General features: G+C 42.7%; 1 protein-coding gene across 2 annotated transcripts in view; it reads right to left on the reverse strand.

The window, feature by feature from the left end:
• Positions 1–7,035, reverse strand: part of LOC110339887 (beta-galactosidase-1-like protein 2) — a 41,056-nt gene extending 34,021 nt beyond the window's left edge. For both annotated transcript variants that reach the window (XM_040730086.1, XM_040730085.1), the window contains exons 1-5: positions 6,976–7,035; positions 5,405–5,497; positions 4,713–4,910; positions 1,795–1,863; positions 631–726 (exon numbers count right to left, since the gene is read on the reverse strand). In XM_040730086.1, coding sequence (XP_040586020.1) covers positions 631–726; positions 1,795–1,863; positions 4,713–4,910; positions 5,405–5,496 — 455 coding nt within the window. In that variant the 5' untranslated portion in view covers position 5,497; positions 6,976–7,035. The remainder of the gene's footprint in view (positions 1–630; positions 727–1,794; positions 1,864–4,712; positions 4,911–5,404; positions 5,498–6,975) is intronic.
• Positions 7,036–12,746: the final 5,711 nt, after the last annotated feature.

The raw sequence follows: 12,746 nt of genomic DNA on the forward strand, positions 1-12,746 counted from the left end.
CAAGTAGAAACATCCCTGCACTCCCAAGATGTGGGGGGGCAGGGGAGGCTTTGTAACTGTGATCCAAGGCAGAGTTCACCAGACTACAGTCTGAAAGCCCAGTCAGGCCTGATGTCTGTTCAAACTTTCACTTCAGCTTTCAGTCTACTTACCGAGGCCTATGTGGCTCAAAATACTTGCTATCTGGATTTTGTTTGTATAAAAATTGTACTATGCAGCACTGACTAGCCTAGGATATAGAGGCAATGTAGCCCAGGATGGCCCTAAATTTGTGCCAATCCTCTCACCTCAAATGGGATTACTATCTGACCTTTTACAGGAAAAATGTATTAACCTAGAGTGAGAGTGTCATAAGGCTGTTTAGAAGTGCGTTTGTGTGTATGAGGAATGGGGAGCCTGGCCACATTGGAAAATACCCAGCTAGGAAAAGGAAAACAGGACTCGCAGATGGTCATGCTGCAACATGCATAAATGCTGAAAGTATTAACTAAGAGAAAACAGCCAGACTCAAAACCATACCTGTAAGTACCTGTCATCAGTAAACAAAACGGTATAGATTTTCTAAATGTGTAGAGAAATAAAACCCCATGAATGTGCTTCCCACCCAGGGATCTTCAGGCCACAACTCACCTGGGCAAGCCTCCGAGGTCTAAGTCACTGCCAATGTAGGGACCTGGACACACAATGACCCAGAGCCCCACCTCTGAAGCCATAGTGATAAAAGCTCTGGAAAGAAAGCAGTCACAGTAGCATTACCTCCTGAGCAAGGGCTTGGCATGACAGTTCTCCCTTCCTCCTCCATCCCTCCCTTTCTCCCTCCCTCCCTTCCTTTCTCTTTTTTTCTCCTGCTCTTCCTTCCCTTTGTGGGCTCAGTACTCAAAGGGGCAGTGACTTAGAAGACAGTATTGAAGATTTAAGACAGAAAGACCCTGAATTCCTCCTATTATTATTTGTTGGAAGAGAAACATATGCCAGTCAGGAAGATCCTACTTAAATGAAAACAAACCTTTACTTTCACAAGGGCGTGAGGCTTACTTGTTACAGCATCTAACACCACCTTGAGTGATGCACACTGTCCTTTCACATCTCCAATTTTGCCTCTGCGGCACACAGCCCCATCCCAGTCACTCCTGTGCAACTTTATAACTTGACTAGCTTTGACTTTACCACTGTCCTGGCTTGCCCTTAGCTGGGTCTGTAACAGACTCAAATGTTACATTTGCCTTCCTCTCTACACCTCCCCTAAGATAATGGTGATACCCCAAAAATCAATATTTTAATAAAAAATATTCTACTTCTATCAAGTCGTAGAAACCATAAACTATAGCTCAGAAATCTGTTCTTATAACTGAGTGAGCAGGTTCTTCATGATGGGCTGGCACTGTAGAATGCTGGCTAAAACAAGGTCTAGACCATAATATAACAGCCGGCTATGGTATGAGTCATAGACCAGTGGCTCAAAGAGGCTTCAAGCCAGGTAAAAATTTAGTAGAGCTTTTGTCTGGCTACGGAAGCAGAATTTAAGGCTGGAGATTGATGGTACACACCTTTAATTCCAGCAGTAAGGAAGCAAAGGCAAGCAGACCTCTGTGAGTGTGCAGACAGCCTGATCTACATAGAGAATTCCAGGTCAGCTAGAATTATATGGTGAGATCCTGCCTCAAAACGAAACAAGCCAAAAAAAAACAAAAAACAAAAAAAAAAAAAACGGGCTGCATACCCATTCCTTCATCCAATCCCCCAGGCACATCCCTATCTGAATCTCAAAATCAAGAATTAAAGCAAAACACATACATGAGGTCCAAGTTTTCAGTGAAGTAAAATTGGCCCACTGCTGGCTCGTGGAGGTTCCAAGGAACATACCTGTCATGTGGAAAAAGAGAAATATAAGCTCCCCTATGGTGCGCTACTTCTGTACTAACTCCCCTGTTTTTTTAACACAGAAGCAAGCTTCTCTCTATTTTGAGAAAACTGAATGTTTCAACAGTGAAGCCTCCAGAGTGATCACCTGCATTCCAAGCACTGAGAAGCCTGAAGCAGGGGGATCACAAGTTTAAGGTCGTTTGTCTATACAGCAAGTCCTGTGTTGAAAAACAAACTAAGAATCAAACAAACAAAAACTGTTGGGTGTGGCGGTACATTCCTGTAATGTCATCACTTTGGGGACTGAAGGGGGAGACTTACAAGTTTGAGGCCAGGCTAGGCTACATAGTGAGAATTTGTCAAAGGAAGGAAGGAAGGAAGGAAGGAAGGAAGGAAGGAAGGAAGGAAGGAAGGAAGGAAGGAAGGCAGACACATTGTCCTTAATTCCAGCTAAGGGTGATGAGGCAGGGGGATGCAAAGCTCAATGACTAATTCTGGTAAAGAGGTCAAGGATAGTTTCAGCAATTTAGCAAGACCCTGTCTCAAAATAAAAGGAGGGCGTTGTACCTAGTTCAGCGGAGTGTGTGTGTGTGTGTGTGTGTGTGTGTGTGTGTGTGTGTGTGTGTGAGACTGTGTGTGAAATAAAAGATGTTCTGGGTACAATAAAGAAAAAGAAATGAAATATGAAAGCTAGAACAAACAGAAGGGTATACATGGAGAATAAAATGTAATGAAAAAGATCTGGGCATGGTGGCACACTCCTTTAATCCCAGCATTTGGGAGGCAGAGGCAGGCGGATTTCTGAGTTCAAGGCCAGCCTGGTCTAAAGAACAAGCTCCAGGACAGCCTGGGCTCCACAGAGAAACCCTGTCTCAAAACAAAACACAAGCCGGGCAGTGGTGGTGCATGCCTTTAATTCCAGCACTCGGGAGGCAGAGGTAGGCGGATCTCTGTGAGTTCGAGGCCGGGCTGGACCGACAGCCTCCAAAACAATACCGAGAAACCCTGTCTCGTAAAACCAAAAACAAAAACAAAAACAAGAAAAACAAAACACAAAAAAGAACAAGATATAATGAAAGAAACTTTAGAAAACAACAGTAGAATAAAAAAAGAAGAAGAAATGCTTGGAAAAAACAGAAAATTTTTTCAGAATTTGATATAAATAAATTATATATAGAATCTACCTCAAGAATCTCAACACAGGAGCTGGAGAGATGGCTCAGCAGTTAAGCACTTGTTGCTCTTGCAAAGGACCCAGTTTTGATTCCCAGTACCCAATCATCCACAACCTCAGTTCCCAGGGGCTCTCTTTTGACCTCTGCAGGCCTATTTACTGCAGATTTCCAATTCTGGAATGCAACTTTTCATACTGTTCTGTGAGTTACTTTAGCATTTTTTGTCATATTCATTCTATTTCTTTTTTCTGCAACATTTCATATATATGTGCATTTCATATATGTATAGATAGATAGATACTGGATATATATTTTATATAGAGAGCTGAGGAACATTCCCTTCTGCTTCCTCCTAGGGAGGGAGACAGTGACCATTTGACATGTGCTCAGAGTATTCTGTTCTCAGCAAAAGCTCCAAGGAAACTGGTTCTCTGAATCCTAGCCAGCTTAAAATATGGCTGCCTCCAACCTACTCTATGCTTTCACATGGAGGACAAAGTCATTCAAATCTGTTTAATGGTAGAAAATGGGGATGCAAGACATCCTAAACATAATAGGTTACTTATTATTTTGATGGTGGTTTATTGGTTGGTGGTTGGTGGGTTGGTTGGTTTTGCTTTTGTTGTTTTGTATTGTTGCAAATTTTATGTAGCCTAGGGTAGGTTCAATTTTCTATATAGCTGGGACTGGCCTAAAACAATCCTCCTGCCTCTACCTTGTAAATATTGAGATTATAGGCCTACTCCACAATCTTGATATGATGGCTAATCTTTGTTGTCTCAATTAGGATTTCTATTGCTATGAAGATCCACCATGACCACAGCAACTTTTGTAAAGGAAAACATTTAACTGGGCCTGGCTTACAATTAAGATGTTTAGTCCACTGTCATCATTTCAGGAAGCATACGGGCAGGCAGGCAGGCAGTCATGGTGCTGGAGAAGTATGTGAGTGTTCTACATCTTGCACAGGCAGCAGGAAGTGGTCTTAGACACTGGGTGTGGCTTAAGCATATATGAGACCTCCAAGCCTGCCTCCAGTGATACCCTTGCTCCAAGACCATACTTCCCAATAGTGCCACTCCCTTTGAGGACCATTTTCTTTCAAACTATCACAGTTGGTTACATCTGGAATTAACTAAAACTCAAGCAGCTGGGCATGTTTGTGAGGGATTTCTGAATTGGGTCATTTGAGGTGGGAAGACCTGCCTCAAACGTGGGTCACCTGAGGGCAGAAGACCCACTCTAACACCAGGACAGCCCACAAAACAATGACACAGGGGAAGGATGTTCTTGGTTTTTGCCTGCTTGCATTCCCTCCCACTGGCAAGTTTATCTTTGCTGGTATTAGAACCTGCTTCTATGGGATTCCAGTGCAGACTGAAGACAGCAGCTCTCTAGGATTTCCGTGGTACTCCAGCACCAGACTGGGGTTACTGAGACACCCAGTTTCATGAACAGAACAATTACCAGATTCTTGGCCTTTCAGGAGACAAACTACTCAGGCTACGGTAAATCACTCTAATAAATCCCATGTACACATTTCTGTCCCTTTAGAAAGCCTTGACAAGTAACTTGACTAACAAGTATCTTTCTTAATAATAATTTTAAAATGAAGTCTCAGCTATGATTCAGTTGAAAAACATTCTTAAACAAGAACCAGAAGCAGCAACTCACGTGGTAAGGGTGTTGAAGCCACCGGCCTGCATCTTCTGCAAGCTGAGTCTCCATTGCTGCCTAGGTATCCGGAAGTAGTCTATTGTGCCAGATATGATCCGAAATGGGGAACCTTCCAGTGTGAATTGTGACCCCTCAACTTTCAGACCTACCCCTCGAGTCATCAGCAACAAAGGAGTCAAATGAGTTTGATTGAGTCTGCAAGGATAAGAAGGTATATGATTTCTAGAGAACAGGTTGGTGAGCCAACGGGCCCAGGAAAACTGACGAGTTCAAGGTCAGTCTCAGATATAAAGCCCACCCTGTTTCTAAAGGAGCAGGAGCTAGGGGCATGGCTCAATGTGTAAAGTACTTACAGACTCCAGAATCTAGGTAAAGGCCAGACATGTCAAATGTAATAGTGCATGTATCTAACCCCAACACCCCATAGGGAAACGTGAGGAGAATCCACGTCCATGAAGGCAGTAGTGAACAAGAGAGCCCTGTCTCAAACAAGGTGGGAATCGAAGACTGACGTCTGAAGTTGTCCTCTGACCACACATAGACATGCACATATCCACCTCATACATGTACACACACACACACACACACACACACACACACACACACACACTTTTTTTTTAAAGCTTTTCCCTTGGGGGCCCTAGGTATACCTCAAATGGAACCTCCGTAGTGATCTGAAGCATACATACCTGGGAAACTGGTTATATCTGGTCAGAGCCATCACGGATAAGGCAGAAGACAGGTACAGAATGCATACAGGTCTCCCCAGGAAGGTCCACATGCTAAATAGGACAGAACAGAGGGGTCAGAAATAGAGGTAGAGGAAAGAAGGAACTAGGGACTGAAGGGTGCCTTCCTTGAAGAAGGGAGAGGGTAGCCCATTGGAAAAGCATAATTTGCATTAGCTGAAATCAGGGCAGTGTCTTGAAGCCAAGGTTGCTGACTGCAGCAACTTTACAACAATTGCTGGCTACATAGCTAGGTTCTCAGGCACCACAAACATTTTGGTGTGGCTCAAAATCCAGTCAAATAATAGTTTAAATACAGTGAGTATAGCCCCCAGATGCTTCCACAGCTCCCCAACTGCTGAGGAATGGATTCCAATGGTGTCCTACATAGCAGAGGAGGAATTTCTTGATGGAGGGGATCAATTCTTTGTCTCCAACTCAATTTTTCATTTGCTTGTTACTGTTGAAGATCAACCCACCAATTGCCAGAATATATCTTACTGTTTTTTAGGGCCTGTTGACATTTTTATGGCTCTCATTCTGGGGCAAATGTATCAAAAACTTTTGGGTACTGGGTGGCCTGAACTCATTCAGCACAGTCCCCAGGATGCTGGCGACACCTGCACCCACAGCACAGCCTGACCCAGCGAAGTTTTCTTGTTAAAATGGCTATGTTCCACTTTGTTTCAAAGTTTAAACATAATTTAACATGAACTTATTATATGCCTATTATTAAATCAATGCAGAATGTCTCAAATCCAGCCTTCTTTCACACACACCAAACACACACACACACACACACATACACACACACACACACAGAGCCTGTAGTAATCACTCTTCTACACTCGAATCAACAGCACCACCTCCACTACCGTAAGTATTTTTGTGCGAATGCTAAGTGTCTAGCATTAGCAAACCATCTACATCTAGGCAGAGCTGAGAATGAGTAAACATTTGGGAAGTGAGGGGAAACTTTGAAAACAACCAAAAATTAAACTAAACAAAGTCTTGAGGAAGCGCTGCCAGGACCCAGGGCAGGTCTGGGCGGCAGGAAAGGACAGAAGACACTCTGCAAGCGTTCCAGGGAGAAGAGCAGGCATGAAGCAAAACTTCGAGGGAACCTGAAGGAGAGTCCCAAGCAGAGTCCTCAGCCAATCGCACTGGAAACCCCCAACAGAGGCATGCTGGGCAGCCTTTGGAGGCTGGGGCTTGCAAGAGTGCAGAGAGGCCTGGACTCCGCTGAGCCTGGGAGAGCCATGCAACTGGACAGTTCATCAGGCCAACCCAGGCTTTGATCCTTAACTATTCCAGAGGCCACTGGCGACAAGCTATGTTTCCCAGAGCCTGGCATTGCCGCGTTGCCTCACCCAGGTCGGGCCCTGTATTGCCTTGATGGCTCTGCCCGCACTGGTGACCACAAGCCAGCACCGGGCCTCCCATCCAGCACACCTCATGTGCTTGAACCCACGCCCTCCCTGGAAGACCAGTAGTTCATCAAGGACCTCTGGGAGGAGATGCCGGTGCCTTACTGGACTAGTCTCTTCTCGAAGTTAGTCACTGTCAGCCAGCAGCCGCAGCACCATGAACTTCTCCTGACCACTGCTGTCTGCAGCTTCCGGTCCCCACGTGGGGCAGGCTGAGCCCAGGTGCACAGACACCTGTGGTCTGTGGTCGCCGCCCTTCTCTCAACCTGTGGGTGTAGGACCTCGTGGGTGGAGGGAGGGCGCTGTTTCAAATTCTGCCTAGGCTCCAAAGAAAGAGAAACGTCTCTTGATTGCAGATTTAACTAGAAAAGAGCCGGGTAGCCTGTGGGCTCAATCCACCAACAGGCTACCTTCCCGCAAAGGCGAGCAGGGCTCCCATTATCGGCCTCTCCTGGGTCACAGTGTATTTTCCAGGTGACCTCCTCGTTGCATTCTAACGGTGGCTCTTATTACACTTTCCTTTGGTTTTACCACTAAACAGTTGAAAGTTTGACACTGGATGAAGCACTGAGATTAATGTTTTCTCCAAAACTTATTTCCTTTACTCAAGATTTGTACTTTTTTTTAAAATCTCTTTTCTAGTCTTGCTTTTCAGACCACTCTCTCTACTCTTGTGCTTTTCCTAGGGTGCATCAGAATAAAATCTCCTTGGGAAAATACACTCAACTAATGGAGTTTTATCTTTTCTGTCATTTCCTTGATTTACAACTATGATTCTCCCCCTATCCCAGGCAGGGTTTCTCTGTGTTACCCAGGTTATCCTGGAACTCTCTATGTAGACTAGGCTAGCCTCAAACTCATAGAGATCTGCCTACCTCTCCCTGCTTTCCGAGTACCGGGATTAAAGGCACGTGCCAACACTGCCCATCTACAACTATGATTTTTAGCTCATTATTTCCCATAAGTTCTTTCCTACTTGGCATAACTTTTATGCTCTGTACTTTCACTTTTACTGGAAATCTCGCCTTTTTAAATCTGAGATGGGCACCAAATGATTCCATGCTCTCCTGTTACAGTCTGGAAATACATGAACAAGAACAAAAAGTCCAGAGACAAAGAACCTGTCTGGGGCTCTTTCAGCAGATTGCCCCCCTCTGTTGCCTGGTGTTATCCTTGGTGATATCTCCACCCACGACAACCACCTTTTTGAGTCAGGCGCCTTCTTACACTGCTTCTTCACCAGCATCAGACAGCCCATGGCCAAGACACTTAATCCTAACTCCTCCCAGACACAGTAGTTTTTCTCATCAACTCTTCCAAACAAGTTTTCATCATTCTTTGAATTCCCCGTTTTCTCTCATTTCCTTCCTTTACAACACTCATTTTATAATATTAAATAATCCACATGACTTTTGTTGTTGTTGTTGTTGTATTGTTGTCATTGCCTGAGTAGCCTCCAAGTTCTGGGAACAAGGCATGTGCCAGTGTGTACTGCCTCACATTGCTCTTACATTTGAATATTTGCACACCCCGACACATTCGATAACTCACATGATTATTTGTACTGCAAACTGATTGACAGACACTACTTTCTACTTAAGAATTTTATTGAGCCAGGTGTTAGGCATGCGTATAACAACACTTGGGAGGCTGAAGGTACATGTGAGCTCAAGGCCAGCCTGAGCTACATAGTGAGTTCAAGACCAGTCTGAGCAACACAGTGAGCTCAAGGTCAGCCTGAGCTACATGGTGAGTTCAACGCCAGCCTGAGCTACACAGTGAGATCCAGTATCAAGAATACCCAAATAAATAAATAATAAAAATACTACTGCAACTGGAATAAATATTTAAAGCTGAAATGTCAGCTGTATCGAAATAACTTACATATTTATTATTAGGCATTTGTATTTTCTATTTAGTGTTATTTACATTATCTTCAGTATCCCTATTTCCGTTTTGACTTTCCCTCTTGTCTCCAGTTACTCATTGTAACTTCTGTATTGTATATTCATTGACTTGCAACTGCTACTGCCACTGCTGCTGCTTATATGGCTATCTTTAGTATTACTTAGTAATATTTGTTGTAGATCCTATTACAGTCTGGCTATTTATCATGTCAGAAATTCTCTAGATACCTAGTCCCCTGAGGCCTGTTTATTCGCATTTTCTTCTAATATTTCTAGAGCTTTTCATTTGAATATTTGATCTATAAAGAGTGTATTTCAATACAAGTTATCAAAGTAGGTGAATTTTACTTTTTATCTAAAAATAACTAGCAGATTACTCTAAAATTTAATTCTTTCCTAATTTTGAAAAGAATTGTTTACCATATACTAATATACCAAATTACCAACTCTACTTGTTTCTGGGTTGTTGTATTCCATTGCTCTTTGTATGCTAGGTCAACTACATAATGAAAGCTTAGCGCTTGCCAGATGCAGTTTCAAAGTCATATGTTCATTCATGTGTTATTAAAATAACACTGGTACTTGGTGTTCGTAGTAAAGTTTATGACAAGCCTACTCTTCTAAGCTCTGTTCTGGACATGGGTAATGCAACAGGGTGGGGGAAAGTCCATCTGTGCTTGTGGAGATTACATCTTAGTGCAGTAAAAGCATGTAAAAGAGAGGAGCAACACTAAAATTTATACTGTGTTACTAATTAATGGGTACTTTAGGGAAGTGCATAGCAGGAAGAGTGGGGACAATAGAGAAGGCAAGGGGAGAAAAGGATGATGTCAAAATAAGGCAGCACTTTAGGCATGGGAGGTTGTCAAGAAGGTTCTCTCACAAGAGGGTGATACACAAGCAACTGCCTTAAGGCGTAATAAGTGAATCATTTCAGTTTGTGATGGAAAACTGTCTCAGACAAGAGTGCAAGAACAAAAGCCCTGAGGCAGAAGCACTTTGATGAATAGGGGAGAGCCATTGAGGCGTGAAGAACTTGGGAAACTGGATGCTGATTGATCACAGAGATTAATGGGTAGGCTAAACCACGTGGGATCTGGGAGATCAAAGGAAGGGATTTAATTTTTGCTCTAGGATGGGAAGGCATTGGGGTGTTTTGATCCAAGCAATGACACGATCTGAGTTGCATATTAACATAATCTAAATTGCCAGGAGTAAAGGAAGAAGAAAACAAGATTTTTCTGGCAATGAAGTGAGACTTCATGACGGGTTGGACCAGTGTCCCAAAGAGGTAAAGCCACAATGGATTTACTAATTACTTGGAAGTGATTGTGAAGTTAAAGAATGATTCCAAGGTATTTTTTTCTTGTAAAAATTGGGAAAATTGAATTTTGTCATTGATTAAATAGGAATAGCTACAGGAACTCAGTTTTTTTTTTCAAATAACACTTAACTTTATTACTTCATGAACACAATGTAAGATTTATAGTTAATAGAAAAATTAAATTCAAACTTCCTTTTTATTTCTTTGTTTGTCTGTTTGTTTTACATCTCAGCAGCAGTTTCTCCCTTCTTTGCTTCCAATACCTCCTACTCCAGCCTCCCTGTTCCCATCTTCAATCCACTCCTCCTCCATCTCTGTTTAGGAAAGGGCATGAGTATCAACAAAACATGGCATATCAAGTTGCAGTAAGACTAAGCACCTCCCCATGTATTAAGGTTGAGCAAGGTGACCCAGTATGAGGAGAAGGGTCCAAAAGCCAGTAAAAGAATCAGAGACAATCCCTGTTCCCACTGTTAGGAGTTCTACAAGAAGACCAAGCTACACAACTGTCACATATATGCAGAGGGCTTAGGTAAGTCTCAGGCAGGCTCCCTGATTACCGGTTCAGTCTCTGTGAGCCCTATGAGCCCAGGCTGGTTGATTCTGTGAGTTTTCTTGTGATGTCCTTGACTCTCTGGCTCCCACAATCATTTTTCTCCCTCTTCTGCAGGATTCCCTGAGCTATGCTTAATGTTTGTTTGGCTGTGGGTCTGCATCTGTTTCTGTCAGTTGCTGGATGAAGCCTCTCTGATAACAATTTGGTTTATATCTCTAAGTATAGCAGAATATCATTAGGAACCATTACACACACACACACACACACACACACAGAGCCAGGGTGGGATCACTCTCATGGCATGGTTATCAGGCTGGACCAATCATTGGTTGTCCACTCCCACAATTCTCTGTGCCACCCTTAACCCGATACATAGGCAGGAAAGACTTTAAGTCAAAGGTTATGTGACTTGGTTGGTGTCCCAGTCCCTCCACTGAAAGTCTTGCCTGGTTACAGGAGATGACCAGTTCATGCTATGTATCCCCTATTGTTAGGAGTCTTAGTTGGGGTCATCCTTGTAGATTCCTGGGAGTTTGCCTTGCACTCAGTTTCTACCTCACCCCAAAATGCCTCCCCCTTCCAGTCATTTTTTGGTACTCTCTTCCTCCATCTCTCTCTGCCTGATCCATCATGCTCCCATCCCCATCCCCCACCCCCAGTCCATCCACGAATTTCCTCTTCCCAGAGAGATCCAAGCACCACACTCCTTGAGCCTTCCTTGTTACCTAGTCTCTCTGGGTTTGTGGGTTGTAGTATTATGGTTATCCTTTACTTTACAGCCAATATCCACTTACAGGTGAGTACATACCATGTTTGTCCTTAGGGATCTGGATTACCTCACCCAGGATGATCTTTTTCTACTTCCATCATTTTTCCTTCAAATTTCATGATGCCATTGTTTTTAACAGCTGAGTAATATCCCATTGTGTAAATGTACCACTTTTCTTTATCCATTTTTGTGAGGGACATCTCGGTTGTTTCCAGTTTCTGGTTATTATAAATAGAGGATCTCAGGCATTGAAGTAGAAGAAATAGATTGACAGGTCAAAGATTATGTTAAATCTAAAAAACTCCTAACACAAGACATCCAGGAAATCAGGGACACTATGAAAAGACCAAACCTAAGAATAATAGGGATAGAAGAAGGAAAAGAATCCCAGTTCAAAAATATTTTAACAAAAATCATAGAAGAAAAATTCCTAACCTAAAGAAGAAGATCCCTATAGAGGTACAAGAAGTTATAGAACACCAAATAGATTTTATCAGAAAAGAAAGTCTCCAGGACACATAATAATCAAACCAAAGAATAATACAGAATAAACAAAGAATATTAAGCTACAAGGGGAAAAGACCAAGTAGCATCTAAAGGAAGACCTATTAGAATTACACCTGACTTCTCAATGGAGACTCTAAAAGCCAGAGGAGCCTAAATAGATGCCTTGTGGACTAAGAGTCCATAGATGCTAATCCAGGCTACTATACCCAGCAAAACTTTCAATCACCATAGCCTGTATATGGAGAAAACAAGATATTTCATAATAAAATTAAATTTAAACAGTATCCATCCACAAATCCAACCCTACAGAAGGTACTAGAATGAAAACTTCAACCCAAGGGGGTCAACTACACCCATGAAAACACAAAACACAGGAAATAAATAATCTCATACCAGCATAATCCAAAAAAGAAACACACACACACACTCCCATAAACAACAATAACAAAATGACAGGAGCTAAATTTTTTATGTGAGTTGAACATGCCTTTAAGACTTACAGGAAAACCTGGAGGTAGGCTGAGACAAGAACACATAAGTCATGAGCACAAAAGTGGTAGTGATAAATGAAAAAAATGGATTCAAACATTTTTTAAGGGTAAGTGTGAAGATGGAGAAGACCCACATTCCCAGAACCAAGTCCTGGGATGCTAAATGAATAAATAAAGGAAAAGCAAGAACTGAGTGTGCTTGGTCATGCTCAGTACTTGGGAGGAGGAGAATGAATCACTAAAGTTGTAAGACCAATCTGAGCTACATAGTGAGATCCTATCTCAACCCCCACCCCGGCCTGAAAAGAAAAACACAAAGGAA

Source organism: Mesocricetus auratus, unplaced genomic scaffold, assembly GCF_017639785.1.
Source record: "Mesocricetus auratus isolate SY011 unplaced genomic scaffold, BCM_Maur_2.0 Super-Scaffold_100022, whole genome shotgun sequence".
Taxonomy (NCBI): Eukaryota; Metazoa; Chordata; class Mammalia; order Rodentia; family Cricetidae; genus Mesocricetus; species Mesocricetus auratus.